At 37.8% G+C, this 16,862-nt stretch overlaps 1 protein-coding gene across 8 annotated transcripts in view; it reads right to left on the bottom strand.

The window, feature by feature from the left end:
* Nucleotides 1-9,509: 9,509 nt before the first annotated feature.
* RUFY3 (RUN and FYVE domain containing 3) overlaps nucleotides 9,510-16,862 on the bottom strand; it is an 84,226-nt gene continuing 76,873 nt past the window's right edge. For 6 of the 8 annotated variants that reach the window (XM_063107320.1, XM_063107318.1, XM_063107319.1 and 3 more), the window contains 3 exons: nucleotides 14,704-14,731; nucleotides 13,075-13,143; nucleotides 9,510-10,960 (listed from right to left, as the gene is read on the bottom strand). In XM_063107320.1, the coding sequence (XP_062963390.1) occupies nucleotides 10,817-10,960; nucleotides 13,075-13,143; nucleotides 14,704-14,731 (241 nt within the window). In that variant the 3' untranslated portion in view covers nucleotides 9,510-10,816. Of the gene's footprint in view, nucleotides 10,961-13,074; nucleotides 13,144-14,703; nucleotides 14,732-16,862 lie in introns of those variants that run through there. The other 2 variants (XR_010024416.1, XR_010024417.1) reach the window with 2 other exon arrangements.

Genomic DNA, 16,862 nt, shown 5'->3' with positions numbered 1-16,862 from the left:
GTGGTATATCTCGGCAATAAAGTAGAGGCAGGTTTGAGTTCTGGGCGCTTTGACAAAATCAGATTGCTCTAATATAGGAGAAATACATTTTTTCCCTGTTTTTAGCAGATTAGAAAATAATCTCTGGAGTGTGTGTGTTTGTGTGCGTGCGCGTGTGCGCGCGCTGGTACGGGGATCCAAACCCTTGACCTTGGTGTTTTAACATTGTGCTTTGACCAACTGAGCTAAATAGCCCGCCCTAAAGTTTGTAAGAATGGAAGAAAGCTGCTATAAACATTCATGTGCAGGTTGTGTGGACATAAGTTTTTATTTAACTCCTTTGGGTAAATACCAAGGGGTGCAATTGCTGGATTGTATGGTAAGTAACAAAACACCAAACTGTTTCAAAGTGGCTATAACATTTTTCATTCCTACCAGCAATGAATGAGCATTCTGTATTCTCACCCAGCATTTGGTGCTGTCAGTGATTTGGATTTAGCCATTCAAATTTAGATATATAATTGTATGTCATTGTTTTGATTTCCAGTTCCATAATGGCATATTATGTTGAACATCTTTTCATATACTCACTTGCTGTCTGCATATCATCTTTGGTGTGATCAGGTCTTTGCCCAATTTTTTACTTGGTTGGTTTTCTTACTGTGCTTTAGAAAGGGCATGTAAGAAGGTTTAGTCTGTCTTAAGCCTTGATGATATTGAAATTAGTAATACTGGGCTAATTTTTAAATTGTTGATATTTTATTTTTTTGAAGGAAATAAACTTCAAGAGATACAAAGGGTGTGCAGTAACAGTCTCCTCCCCATCCTATACTTCAGTCACTTAGTTCCTCTTCTCAGGCAACCCTGTCCTTATTTACTAATATAAACTTGTAGTGATTTTTATTGTATATATATAAGCAAATATTAATAGACACTTTCGTTTCTTTTTAAAATTATGGTATAATATATATACTTAGTATTTTGCTTTTTTCCCCACTTAAACATCCTGACGATTATATCAGTATATAAAATTTTTCCTCATTCTTTTTTAATGATTGTAGAGTGTGGATGTATATAATTTAACCTTTTACTGATGAACATGTGAATTGTTTCCTATCTCTTACTATTAAATGCCAAAATGAATTACCTTGTATAACTTATGTCGTTTTGTATATACACAAATTGTTAGGTAAATGCTAAGATTATGTGCACTTATAATTTATGTTTAAGATTAAATTTATATCTAAAGTTGTTTCATAGTTTGTACCAGCAGTGCAAGTGCCCATTTCTGCATAGCCTGACCAGCAAAGTGTATTACGAGTCTATTCATTGCCAATCTGACAGGTTAAAAAAAAATCAAGAGACAATGGCATTCTCTTATGAGGTGGCATTTCTTCATGTTTAAGAGCTTTTGGATTTCCTTTTTTGTGAACTGTCTTCATATCCATATCTTCTTCCAATTTTTCTTTTTCTTAAAACCCCACAAAACTTTACTATGGAAAATTTCAAACATACAAAAAGAGTATAATAAATCTCCCATATAACCATCAATAATTATCAGTTTATGGTCTTCTTTAACCTGTAATCCCCATCCATGTTTCCTCATTAATTTTAAAGTAAATCCTAGACAGTATCATTTCATCTGTAATTTCAGTATGCATCTCAGCAAAGAGGATGTATATCATTCCTAAAAATATTAATAATTTCTTGTCACCAAATATCTACTTATCGGAAATGCCACTTTTAAAAAAGTTTATTTGAATCAGGATCCAAGTAGTTCACACATTGCAAATGGGTACTATGCCAATTTTTCCCTGCAACATTTTTAAATAAAAAATTTCAGGCATGAAGAAAAGTTGGAGTATCAACATTAAACCCACCACTTCGATTCTACATTTTGCCATTCTTTATCACTTTGTGCATGTCAAAATAGGTAATAGACATCTGTACTTGACTCTTAAGCTTTTCAGCATACATGTCATTAACTAGAGTGTTTTTTTAGAGGGAAAATTTACAGAAAGGTGAACAAATGTTAAGTGAATCATTTGATGAGTTTTGATATACAACTGTGTAACCCAACCCCCTAGCAAGCTACAGAACATTTCCATCACAGAAGATTTGCCTAGTTAATTCTTGCACCTTTCCCATTTTTTTCTCCCCTCCCCTTGCAGGCAACCACTTAGCATTTTGTTCACCATAAATTAGTTTGGCCTATTCTAAAACTTCATATAAATGGAATCATATGGTATGTATTCTTACATAAGAATGCTCTTTCACACAGCATGTTTTGAAATTCATCTGTGTTTCAGCTCTATGTTCCTTTTTATTCCTGAGTAGTATTCCATTGTATAAATATGCCACAGTTTAAACTTTCACCTGTTCGGTGAACAATTGGTGGACAATGGGCTATTTGCAGTTTTTGGCTATTATGAATGAGTTTGCTATGAACATCTTGTGCAAGCCTTTTTGTGCACCTACATTTTAATTTCTTTTGGGTAAGTATTTAGGAGTGGACTATTCTGAGATGTAATAGTCACATATTTTAAATTTTAGTAGAAGTTGAAGTACCTTTTTCCAAAGTGGTCACCCTATTTTACACTCCCACAGAGTTCCAGTAGGTCCACATCCTTACCATTTGGTGTTGTCAGTCTGTAATTTTAGCCATTGTGTGTATAGTGGGTATCTTCGTGGTTTTAATTTGTTTTCCCTGACAGTTGATATTGAGCACTTTTTCATAAGCTTATTGGTTGTTCAGATACCTTTAGTGAAGCTGAAGTGCCTTTCTTATTGGTCTTAATCAATAGATTTTCCCATCCATTTATTTTCCCCATATTTGTGGAAAAAATAAGATTAACCTGTCGGTTTCCACAGTCTGAATTTTGCTGATTGCTTCTCTGTGATGTGGTTTATTGACCACTTTTCTATTGGATTTGGTATTTCAACTAATTTGCAGGAGCCCTTTATTCCCGCAGGGAGGGCTGGCCGGTTACTCAGTTGGTTAGTGTGTGGTGTTACAACACCAATGTCAAGGGTTCGGATCCCCATACTGGCCAGCTGTGCAAAAAAAAAAAAAAAAAAAAAAAGTTGCTTAATTTCAAATATTAAAAAAAAAACAAGTTTATATTTCTGCAGGGAGCTTTAAATACCTTCCCCCTCCCCCACCATATGTCCTCTTTTCATTTGCAAATGATAAGCAAATCATAGCTGAATTCTTCAATCTTCCTTTACAATTAATTTCTGGGATTTGTGTCGGAATTAGGACATCCCAGTGAAATTATTCTGAAAGTATCTGGTAATAAGGCATGAAGGTGTGCCACCAAGGTAGACTAGAATATGGATGGACTCAGTGAAGGTCACAAGGATCACCAAAACACATACAAGAATCAATTTGAAGCCCGCAGGCAAAACTTCACAAATATATTCAAAGACTTGTGACCCCAAATATACCTGGTTCTAATTCCTTCTGCCACTTGACAGAAAGTGGCAGACATTTGGGAATAAAGACCAAGAGCTAGAGAGAGACTGAATTGTTCACAATTTCTGATTGGCTGGCTGTAATTCCATTAATTTCTTGCCTCTTCAAGAAAGCAAATTGGGGAATAAAAGTGGTATTATCATGCTAGCTTTTGTAAGAATTTATAAGAATATATTATTTGTGATCAGCCTTGTAAATGAATATGAATTGTACTTTATGCCAGAAAGGAACACCCTAAAATGGTAAGGCATTATCGCTTCTTGGAGACTTTTACAGCTTTTTCACTCTGCCTGCCCATTGGAGGCCTGAATTACTTCTTTACCATGTTTGCTTATTAACTTTTTGGGATCTGATATCCTCAACAATGCTTACAACTGTTTACTCATTCTATGATGTAGAAATTGTGCTTGTCAGATACTTGATTTCTGATTTGGTTTACTGACTGATATGCTTTCAAAAATCTTACACAGGAGTAATTAATTAGCTTACTAACAACAAAATCAACCTGTCCTTGGGAATGCTGAGAATTAAATAGAAGACCTCAATAACTGACAATTCCCAAGCTAAGCACATGTCTAAAAATCATTAAGATTTGACCTGGGAGAATATGGGGGAATATATTAGGTTATTTGAAAGATGTTTTAGTATAAATCAAAACAGGGCCACTTCTGAAATATAATTCTTTAAGGGCCTACATTTTGTTGGTGAGCAAAGCTGAAATGAGGCTGTAATGGTCAGTGGTCATGAGAACTACTTCAAAATCACTGTGCCATACCTTGTAGCTGGAGTCCTTTCACAGAATGTATAAGTAACCCTTTAAGAGTTTCATCATACATTTTTATAACTTGATTATGAACCAAGGGCCTTCTGCACCTGCTTATTAGCCCTGAAAAATCTTGAGTAGATTTTGGAAATAAAGAACTGAAACTGCATTTGGGGATTTATTTATTTATTTTAAAGTTTATTAATATATATATTTTTACATTCCATGATGATGTTGCAGAGCAGTTGGGGGCAGGGGGAGAGAAGGGAGGAGGTAAGAGGAGGGGTGGGGTTGAGGCCTGTGGCATCCTCCTCATTCCTGCAGGGGGCTTCCAGTGGTAGCTTGGTCATTGCTGGGCTGGGTGCAGATGTTGGGGGTGTGCAGCTGAGGTCCTTGCGCCCTACTGCGCCAGCTCAAGAGCCTGGGGTGCTTCCTGCAGTGGCTTGGTGGTCATCGCTAGGCTGGTTGCGGGTGTCAGGGCGCATGGCCGAGGCCCTTGGCCCCCCAGCCTTGGGACTGGTTGTGGGTGTTGGGGGCATGGCTGAGGCCCCCAGCCCTCCCACCTCCCTGGCTTGGTAGCCCAGGGGACTTCTGGTCTTTCTAGGTTTTATAGGTGTTCTTTGGTGATGTGAGACCTTTACTAATTAATATCAGACTCTGTCTCTGGTCTGTGGGTATTTTGTTCTTTCTTTCAGTTCTGTGTTGGATTATTTGCTGTTCCTACCACTTAAACTCTGCACTGGAACTAATTGTTGTCCTTTGCTTAGTTCTAAAATGGGGGAACATCCTGTGGGGACCAGAACTTGAGCCCTGTAGTTGAGCTAAATTGCTGCTTTGCTGCTGATTCTCTGGGGAAGGCTTTTGGTGCAGCTCAGGTTTTAATGGTTTTAATGACTTTATAGGTACTTCTGATCTTGTGAGATCCGGTACACCTGGGTTATGTAGAAACTCTAGTCTGGATCTGACTCTTTTCATCAAACTGCACCCCTGTATTCCTCACTAGTCTCCAGAGTGGTCCTGGGCTGATTGGGGAACAGATGGGCTGTTCATGCTGTGCCCCAATGTTCTCCTGCTGGGCCTGTCTCCCCGACTGCCCGTGCTCCAAACACTTCCAATGGGGGCAGGCCATGAGCAGGTCCCTTGTGATGACTCACCGAACTCTGAATGGCTTTTTTTTTCAGTTGGGGCTCCTCACTCCTATGTGAGTCTGCAGGAACTGTCTTAGTAGTCTTGCTGTCCTGGGGGCCACCAAGGTCCTCTTCGCCCCTGCCACCTCCAAGCAACCTCATAGGAAGGGCACAGCTGTGGCTTTTGCCAGCTCCCACTCTGTGTGTGCACCAGCTCCAGCCTTGAAGCAGCTGGGGCTCGAAATGGTCAGAGCGTTTTTTTCTTTCTCTCATTGTAGCTTCTCCTGCCTTCATGCACTCTGTAGGTCTCTCTTCGTCTTCCCCTGATCTTTAGTGGCCCCAGCTTGGCTGTCATTGCTTTTTAATAGTTGTAAATTGGTTGATTTGTGGAAGAGAGTAATGCTGCGGACTGTCTATTCTGCCATCTGACCGGAAGCTCATTTGGGTATTTAGATAGTCTGTTAGATTAGACCTATACAAACTGTTTTGAGTGTGAAAGCACAATTTTTAAAAATTTAAATAAACTTTTTATTTCAGTTTTTTTTTTTTTTTTGGCAGCTGGCTGGTATAGGATCTGAACCCTTGACCCTGGTGTTATCAGCACTGCACTCGGACCAAGTTAGCTAACTGACCATCCCTAGAATAGTTTTTAAATATACAGAAATGTTACAAAAATAGTACAGAGTTCCTCACCCATTTTATCTATTGTTAATGTCTTACATAACTATAGTACATTTGCCAAAACTAAGGAACCAACATTATTACTATTAAGTTCCATACTTTACATTTTCTAAATTTTTTCCCCAATATCCTTATTCCAGGATCCCATTTTACATTTAGTCATCATGTCTCAACCGCCTCAGAATTTTTTTTTTTTTTTTTTGATGACCTAAGATTCTCAGACTTGCTTTTAATGACTTTGACAATTTAAAGGAGTATTGGTCAGTTATTTTGTAGAATATCTCTTAAGTGGGGGTTTCTGGTGTTTTTCTTCTAGTTAGCCTGAGGTTATAGATTTTGGGGAGGAAGACCACAAAGGGGCATTCTCATCACATTGTATCAAGGGTACATGTTATCAGTATGATTTATAATTGAATTCTGATCACCTTGCCAAGACAGTGTTTGCCAGATTACTATAAAGTTACTTTTTCTCTCTTTCCATATTCTTTTCTCTTTCCATATTCTACTCTTGAAGCAAGTTACTAAGCACCAGCACACACTCAAGAGATAGTAAGCTCCATCTTCTTGAAGGAGTTATCTACATGAATTATTTGGAATTTTTCTGTATAGGAAATATGCCACTTCTCCATTTATTCAGCCATTTATTTCAGTATGGACTCATGGATGCTTATTTCATAGTTTGGGTTATAATCCTATACTACATTATTTATTTTGTTGCTCAGATATTTTCATCTTTGGCCACTGGGAGTTCTTTCAGTTGGCTCCAGCATCGCTTTGACATCCCTGTATCCTTTTGTTGGTAGATCATTTCCTTACTTTCTGGCACTACAGGTTGTCCTAGACCTAGGTCAGCCATTTCTCCATGGAGCTCTGTTCCTTTTATTAGAGAATAATATCAGAAAACAAGATCTGGGCATTAGGTGTGCCCATTGCTACTAGGGTGTTAGCTGCTATGCTCTCTCAAGGGCCAAAGCTATATAATAACCCAAATATACATACATGTATAATTCTGTATCCATATGGAAAGCATAGTTTTCAAAAAACTATGGTAAAATATCCATAAAATTGGGAGAGTGTGGTGCTGATAACACCAAGGCCACGGGTTCGGATCCCTATATAGGGATGGTCAGTTAGCTCACTTGGGAGAGCGTGGTGCTGACAACACCAAGTCAAGGGTTAAGATCCCCTTACAGGTCAGCTTTTATTTAAAAAAAAAAATAATAATAATCCATACAATTTACTATTTTAACCATTTTATGAAAAAAAATTTTTTTTTGTTAACATAGTTGATTGTACATGTCCATGGGGTACAGAGTTGAATGTCAATTCCCATGTGCAATATTTGTTTTTCAAATCAGGATATGTTCAACAATATACAATGTAATCATTCCTCGTGGCCCAATGTTAACCATTTTTAAATGTATAGTTCTGTGGCATTAAGTTCACTCACATTGTTGTCACAACCATCACCACCGTCCATCACCAGAAATTTTCATCTTCCCCCACTGAAACTCTGTGCTTGTTAAACATCACACTCCCCACTCTTCTTTTCCCGGAGTCACTGGCAACCACCATTCCACTTTTTGTCTTCATGATTTTGACTACTCTAGATACTTCCTGTAAGTGGAATAAGAGAATACTTGTCCTGTGACTGGCCTATTTCTCTTATTATAATGTCCTCAAAGTTCATCCATATTGTAGCATGTGTCAGAACTTCCTTTGTTTTTAAGGCTGAGCAGTATTCCATTGTATGTATATAGCACATTTCATTTATCCATTCATGTTGATGGATCCTTGTGTTGCTTCTATCTTTTGGCTACTGTGAATAATGCTGCTTATATACATAGGTGAATAAACATGTAGGACTTTTGGCTTTCAATTCTTTTGGGTATATACCCAGAAACAGGCTTGCTGGATCATATGGTAATTCTTTTTTCTCCTTTTTTAGAAATTCCCATACTGTTTTCCACAGCTGTTGTACAATTTTACATTCCAACCAACAGTGCACTTGGGTTCCAATTTCTTCACATCCTCACCAACACCAACATCTGTTATTTTCTGCATTTTTGATAATAGCCACCCTAGGGGTGTAAATGGTATCATACTGTGGTTTTGTCTTTCTTCATTGTGGTTTTGATTTGCACTTCCCTAATTATTAGTGATGCTGAGCTTTTTTTCATGTGCTTATTGGACATTTGTATATATTTTTTTGAGAAACATCTATTGAAGTACTTTGCCCATTTTTCCATCAGGTTTTTTTGCTGAGTTGTAGAATTTCTTTATATATTCTGGATGTCAGTCCTTTACCAGATATATAATCTGCAAATATTTTCCCCCATTCCTTGGGTTGCTTTTCACTCTGCTGATAGTGTCCTTTGATGCACAAGTTTTTAATTTTGCTGATGTCCAACCTATTCTTTTGTTGCTTGTGCTTTTGGTATCACATCCAGGAAATCATTGCCAATCCAATGTCATGAAACTTTTCCTGTTTTCTTCTAAGCGTTTTATAGTTCTAGCTCTTATATTACATTTTTTGATACATTTTAAGTTAACTTTTGTATTTGGTGTAAGGGTACAACTTAATTTTTTTGCATGTGCATATCCAATTTTCCCTTCACCACTTGTTGGAAAAACTGTCCTTTCCCTATTGAATGGTCTTGGGCATCCTTGTCAAAACTCGTTTGATCATATATGTGAGGGTTTATTTTTAGGCTTGCTCTCCTATTCCACTGGTTTATGTTTGTCTTTATGCCAGTATCAGTTTTGGCTACCATAATTTTGTAGTAGTTTTGAAATCAGGAGGTAGAAGAACTCCGTTTGTTTTTCTAGATTTTTTAAAAAAATTATTTTGGGGTCTCTTGAGATTTCATATGAGTTTTAGGACAGACTTTTCTATTTCTGCATTGAAGTTGGGATTCTTATAGGGATTACATTGAATCTGCAGATCACTTTGGGTAGTATTGACACCTTAACAATATTAGGTCTTTCTTTCAGTCCATAAACACATCATGTCTTTTATGCCTTTTAATTTTGTACAACGACATTTTGTAGTTTTCAGGGTACAAGTCTTTTGCTTCTTTGGTTAAGTTTATTCCTAAGTATTTCATTCTTATTGATGCTTTTGTAAGTAGTGGAAAGCACAATTTTTAAGGAAGACAGGCAAAACATTAAAACTGATGAGTTGGTCCTCTGCTATTGTGGGAGGCCGCACTAATAACCATATATCTTTGGGGTTTTGTTTAAAAAAATAGAGGCTAATTCTAAGTAAATCTCAAGTGACTAATTACTCCTCCTTACATTACATGTTATGGAGCTCCCTAATTATAAAATAGCTTTTGCTAATTTAGGATAATTCTCATTTTGTCCATTTTTGTTCCCTACATTATGTGTAGTGCTAGCGCATGTAGGTGGCCTACAAATCAGAATGAAGACTCAAAGCATAAATATACTATTTTAAGGGAAAAAAAGAATCAACAAAACAGGCTAGAATTATTGCATTTTATTTTTCTCTAGTACTCTTAAACTTCAGCTTCACCAAGTAACAGGCCAGACTTCTGGAATAACAACTCTTTCCTAGGCTGTAACCCTTTCCAGGAGATAGAATTTATTAAATCATATGGTCCAGGATGTTTCCACCCCAGAATTCTAAACCAGTCACAAAGTCATATCTTCTTAGGTCTTAATTAGAATCAAACAATCTAGACGCATGTAACATAATCAAAATAGTATATACCATTTCTTTCCTTCCGTTGCTGAATGCACTTCCCTCTTTACCCCCAAAGGATTTGTTACAAGAGATGTTTAAGTATTGTCCTTTCCAAGACATCTATCTACCAGCTCTGCTTCTTGGCTCAGAATAAGGAAGGAATTCCTTACTCAAGAAATGATTTAGTAAATATTCTGAGCCAACTGTTCTCAGCCATCAACAAATGAAATTTGTTTTACTCTATACCTGACTTAGCTTTGCTTTAATCAGTACTTTCTATCTGCAAAAGCCAAACCTCATCTTTAAAATTTACAATTTCCATTATGACTTGAAGAAGAGGGAGTAACTGGGGAAGAGAATTGGCTTGTTTCAGGTAGGAGATTCTGAAAAGGGCAGATAACTTATGAAGTCATTAGATGGAAAAATGACAAATGTTCTTTCTTCTGGTAATGAAAACACTTGCAGGCCAAGACCAGAAAATTCTGGTCCTGAAAGTATAATATATTACAATATTGTTTTCAATACATTCAGAATTTATATTACTCTTTAATATCTTTTCCCTGAGTTTGGGTTCACAGTTTAGTAGAGATCCTTTAAAAGAAGAGGTAGTTAGTGGGGGTGAAGAGGAAATAATGCTTATGTCTAGCAGCACCAGGGAAATATGTAACATCTGCCATTTTAATCTCAGTTAACATTTATCTTCCCCCCAAGAATCTGCAACTGTAATAGTGGGAAATGATCATTTTCCTTTTTATTCTTATCTGCTTGGACTTGCTCTCCTATAACATCTACCCCAGCATTATCATCACTTCATAAGAATGAATGGACCTTCCAGAGATGTGCTATAAAATAAACCCTGCAAAGCGGGGTTGTTTAGATTTAGAAGAGAAAGGCTCAACAGAGTAACTTTTATTTATACAGTCATTAGGGAAAATGAGTAAAGTTTCCAGCACCTCTAACCACTGCCTTTTCTCCCTGGACCTGGTTTACTTAAATCATCCTAAAGCCCTGGGCTTTAGGGGATCCTGACCTGTAACAGAGAGTGGCCCTGGGTGAACGTTTTGGTCTAGGTCTTGGCCCCAGTCTTATGATGGGCTGGCTGAATACTGCTTCATCAGACGCTTGTGACAGGGATTGCAAACTCGCTCAGGCTTGATACTTGAAGGAAGAGGCAGTTCATTCGTTGAACAGGCATTACAGAAGGTTCCTCTGCAGTTCTTACACACATTCTACAAAAAGAAGAGGAGGTAAGTAAGGAATACAAGAGGAGCAGGGCACAGGATGCATGGGATATGGAAGGCCAAATATGGTAAATGCTCAATGCCTAATCAAATATGGACTGAATGTTTGCTATGTGCCACACCGGTATCTGACCACAGCCTCAGTCTACAAGGAAGCTTATAGTTTAGTACTTAGATCTAAATGAAGAGAAGAAGCAGTGCCACAGAATCGAAAAGTACAGATAATGCACAAATTATTATTTTTGGCATACATTTCATACTTTTGTTCCCTATATTTACTTTTAGGTGGGCTATTTTTAAAATTAGTTTGCAAGTACTTATGCATATGCCAAATAATGCACTGGCCTAGCAATTGATTGGGTACACAGCCTAGGATTAAAAAATTTGCTGAGTATGAACTGCAAGTATAATTTAAAAAAAAAAATTTTTTTTAAAAAAGATGACCGGTAAGGGGATCTTAACCCTTGACTTGGTGTTGTCAGAACCACGCTCACCCAGTGAGCTAACCGGCCATCCCTATATGGGATCTGAACCTGTGGCCTTGGTGTCATCAGCACCACACTCTCCCAAGTGAGCCACGGGCCAGCCCGGAAAGTATAATTTTTAATACACTGATGTGCTTAATGATTTCCCGTGAAGTTCTACAAGCACAACCTTTGGGATATCAGTGCAGTAGGAGTATTGCTTCCTGTATCATGTTTATAGGGAAATTGGTCTCTCTATAAACATTTTGAATCTTTAGTGGCCAAGCTCTGGGAGAGCATGTGGTCACTATGGCAGTGTCACTTGTAAGGCTGTGATAGAGTGGTGCATACAGAGCTCCACAGGTCCTATATCAAAGACTGTGAAGAATACTTTCCCCTGTGAAATGCTGCTTTCATCCCAAACAATTCACCTTCTTGAGGGTACAGTGGAGTGGGGGTCTTTGTTATTTGAAAGTCAGAGAGGAGTTTTCCTCTAAGATAATGAAGTTACTCTGTATGGCTTCGAAGAGAAAAGCCAGAATTAGATTAGCAGTTTCTTCTACTTTGGAACATATTTCTTACAACTTCCAATTCTATAAAGGCAGTTCATCTGTTGTCTGATTCTGCTAATTGAAGACTAGGTCACATTATATTTTGCTTGTTAAAATTCAGCATGATCACAAACAGTGGTGTTTGGGTTGTAATCCAGAATTTGGGCATGTTTCCTGTCTTCTCAGCACTTTTGTCTTACACCCATTGGTACATACATTTTTTTTTTTTTTTTGTCTTTTTTGTGACCAGCTGCACCGCGCTCAGCCAGTGAGCGCACCGGCAGGCCATCCCTACATAGGATCCGAACCCGCAGCGGGAGCGCTGCTGCGCTCCCAGCGCCGCACTCTCCCCAGTGCGCCATGGGGTCGGCCCTACATTTTTTGAATATCAGCTATGAACTGGGCACTGTACTTGATGCTGGAGAATACTACTGTGAGCAGGACACAGTTCCAACTATCAAGAGTACTCATTCTTTTTGAATGCTTCCTTCACTCTGCCTACTCTAGGATAACAAATGGGGAAGGTGCTCAGGCAGAGACCCTTGAGGGAAAAAAACAAGTGCTCTGGTGGGGAGAGCCCCTTTTCCTCCGTTCTGAGCAGGAGGGAGTACTGGAAAGAGTCTAGACTTTGGAATGAAAGTCAGGTTGGAAATTGGACTCTGCCACTCATGACTTGGATAACTTTGGGAAATGCACTTTAACATCTCTGAGTCCAAGCTTCTTCAGCTATAAAATGATGGCACAAAGGACATAAGCTTCAAAAGAACAGGGACTTGGCCCACTTTGTGCATTATTCTTTCTCCATCAAATGGAATAGCACATTCTACACAGTAGGTGCTCAATAAATATTTTATTTATAAATTTATATTTGCTTGTTTTGAATTATATAGTTATTTATTTTAACGGAGATTTACTGATATGAATTATGATGACTGAGGTACTGATAAATGCTTGCTCCTTTTGCTTTTCGTTCCCCTCTCAGCACTATAAAGAGTGCACTCTGTACTTTACATGGCAAAGTCCCTATTAGGGGTTAGTGGTGCAGTCAACATCCCTATGAAGAACCTGTTCATTTCTCACCAGTTACCTGTGTTAGGCTGCCATCTTCTTGGCACAGTTGACACACATGTGGCTTTTCAGAGAGCATCAGTTGGTCCTAAACCATATAGTGAGCTAGTTAGTTTCCCATAGTGGCAGAACTATTAATACTTTCAGAATATGCATTTTTTAAGCTACAAAATTAATATAACCACACTACAGACTACCTGCAAACTAAAGAAAAAAATTACATGTAGCCCTGCCATCTTAATACAACTCTGATAATCTTATCATTATCCTTCCAGCTCTTTTAATTTTTATAATAAAGTAACATGATTTTATTTCTAAAAGAAAATTCACACATACTGAAGTATAAAGTGAAAAGTTTAAAAAACTGCCCCATCCCTCTACCACAGAGAATGGAAAGCAGTAGGCTTCATTTTAGATACTAATAGGTAAATGACATGGGTAACCTAGGCACAATAGCATTTATTGTCTTTCTTATGGGGTTGTCATATACTATCGTATTCACAAAGTGTTTTACAACCATTTATGTTAGCTTATGTCTTATTTTATTTTATTTTATTTATTTTAACTTCTCAATATACATGGTAATAGATTTCGTGTCCCTTTACCTGTTTCTCTTTGCCCCCCCACTCCCCTCCCCCCAACTACCTCATATCTGTTCACTTGTCTTAACAAGTTCAGGGAATTGTTGTGATTGTTGTCTTCTCCCCCCCCCCCATTTATTTATTTATTTTTAGCTCCCACAAATAAGTGAGAACATGTGGTATTTCTCTTTCTGTGCCTGACTTGTTTCACTTAATATAATTTTCTCTCAGTCCATCCATGTGGTTGCAAATGGTAGTATTTCATTCTTTTTTACAGCAGAATAGAATTCCATTGTGTAGATGTACCACAGTTTCCTTATCCACTCATCTGATGATGGACATTTGGGCTGGTTCCAACTCTTGGCTATTGTAAATAGTGCTGCAATAAACATGGGAGTACAGGTATCCTTTTGGCATGATGATTTCCATTCCTCTGGGTATATTCCCAGCAGTGGAATAGCTGGGTCACATGGTAGATCTATCTGTAATTGTTTGAGGAACCTCCATACCATTTTCCATAAAGGCTGCACCATTTTGCAGTCTCACTAACAGCGTGTGAGAGTTCCTTTTTCTCCACAACCTCACCAGCATTTATCATTCTCAGTTTTTAGGATATTAGCCATCCTAACTGGAGTGAGATGGTATCTCAAAGTGGTTTTGAGCTTATTTCTAAGTGATTTTTTTCTCTCCATTTTATGTACAGGAAAACTAAAAGAGAGATAAAGTGAGCTCTCCTAGGTCTCATAGTATGAGTACTTCAAAAAGTTCATGGAAAGATTATTATTACCTTTTAATTCTGTTTTTCCATGAACTTTTTGAAGTATCTGTGTATGTCAGATAATTTCAAATTAGAAGTGAGAACTACCATTTACTTAGCAAATTGCTCAAAGCAGTGCTATTCCTGTGGGAGCTTCAGGCAATACATTTGTTTAGAACATTATTGAAAGGATGGTACACAGAAGACTACTCATTCATCTTCCTCCCATCCTACCTTGTTTACTGGCTAGGCATGGTACAACCACCCTCATAGTTTATAGGAGATGTTTTAAAACAGGAAGCTCAGTTACCTGTTCATCCAGAGGGCGAGACTGCAGCCTACAATGGAGAATTTAAAACACATAGCAACTTAATATACTTCCATTATATCATATCAATTAAAAGCTCAGAAGACAAACACTTTAAAACAAGCAATACTGTAGTTTCTTTTAAACTGCTGGGAACAACATAATTATTAATCTTGATCTCCAAGGAGAAGAAATTTTGGTTGTTAATCTATTACTGGAATCTGACCCTTGACTTACATAATGGTTCCCACTTAAAAACAGATTTGGAATTATATTTTATGTTTACTTTTTACTACCAAGAAAATAGTTAGCATTTATGTTTCTCAACATGTAAAACTTGAATGGCTCATTGGCCCTATAGCTTTTTTCCTATCTGATATTATGGAAATCTATCCATTATCATACATCCACTCTCCCAAATATTCTTACAATGTGAGCTTTAGCAAATTAATCAGGGAAAGGGAAATGAATGAGATTGCCACAAGAAAACCCATTCAGGCTGAGATATTTCTTCATGAGACTAAGCTGAGCTAACCCTGATTTCCCCAAATTGGAATAGAATGTAAACAAGAGAAGCAAAGCACACTCTTGGTTCTGCGGAAAATGGACCACAGATTACAGTAGTTCCTATTCTCTTTGATTGAGTGGCATTGTGATCACCAGACATATACCATATGTGGTGACTGGGTTTTCAGATGTTCCTTGGACCACAATCCCAGGAAGCTCAGTATGTCTTATGATTGCAGTTCTGGCCAGGATAGGAAGCTGCTATTATGTAGTGCAGAAACAAAGGATGTAAAAACAGAAGTCATAATAAGTAGAGGCAACTTGGGTATGTAATCTAGCCTATCTGTGGTCCTCAGTTTTCTCATCTGCAAAGCAGGAATAGATAATTATACTTTTGTAAGGAGAATTAAATTTGTAAGGAGATGATGAATGTGAAACATTCTTTCTAAGCTGCAGAACATAATACATACATAAGGAAGTATTGTCTTACATCCCCAGGGCCTAAATCAGAACTTGGCATTTAACAGACACTCCTGATTGTTCCAGTAAATGACTTGATTTTAGTCTGGAGCTAGGCTGACCTTGAGAGGCACTTGGAAGCCCAGGTTAATTTTATGACCTTTATAGTTTCCTTCCCTGTGCCCATGCTAATCTGCAATGTTAGATGGGCTATAGTTTAAGGTTAGTCGTGGGTCAAACTATGCTCTATGGGAGCAAAATTAAAGACTTTGGAATCATTCTGACCTTGGAGGAAGGAAAAAGGTATTTATGCTAAATACCTGCATAATCAGCCTAGGGTTGGACCATGTGATTTCTCTTCTCCAGTATCTACTTTAACTCCAGACAACACACTACCTCATTATTAAGGTGTCAAAGCCTGGAAAGGGACAGCTGTCCCAAATGGACATTGTATAGTTTTCTCAAAACACCTTCTTGGTATCATTTCTCATCACTGAACTCTTCCCTTCTCACATCTTCCCCCCTTTTAAATAGACTTATATTTTCAGAGTTTTAGGTTCACAGCAAAATAGAATAGAAAGTACACAGATTTTCCATATACCCCTGCCCCACCCCCAGTCTCCCCCATTATCAATATGCTGCACGAGAGTGGTATACATTTGTTATACTCGATGAACCTATATTGACACATTATCACTATAGTTTACATTAAGGTTCACTCTTTGTGTTGGACATTCTATGGGTTTGGATAAATGTATGGACATGTACCTACCATTACAGTGAACAGAAGAGTTTCACTGCCCTAAAAATCCTCTGTGTTCTGCCTATTCATCCCCCACCTCCCCCAACCTCTGGCAACCACTTATTTTTTCTCTTGTCTCCATAGTTTTGCCTTTTCCAGAATGTCATATGGTTGGACCTCCTTCATTTTCCCATGCAGTGGCACTATGTCATATTTTGTTATGTCTCTAACCTGCTAAAATAACAAAGTCAGCTTTCTCAAAACAATCCTGTGCTCTTCATAGTGAGCAAATCAGATGAAGAGTTAAGAAAAAGTAATGAGTTAAGCTGTTTGAGACCCTTAAGAGAAAGGAGAAATAACAGATAAGGAAAATGAGACTATTTTTTGAAACTTAGCACATAGATGGAAACAAGTCATACTCAATACATTTAAGAACCTAAGAATTTCTATGACT

This window comes from Cynocephalus volans, chromosome 9 (genome assembly GCF_027409185.1).
Source record: "Cynocephalus volans isolate mCynVol1 chromosome 9, mCynVol1.pri, whole genome shotgun sequence".
Classification (NCBI taxonomy): domain Eukaryota; kingdom Metazoa; phylum Chordata; class Mammalia; order Dermoptera; family Cynocephalidae; genus Cynocephalus; species Cynocephalus volans.
The sequence above is the reverse complement of the archived record's forward strand: the minus strand, read 5'-3'. Positions and strand labels throughout refer to the sequence as shown.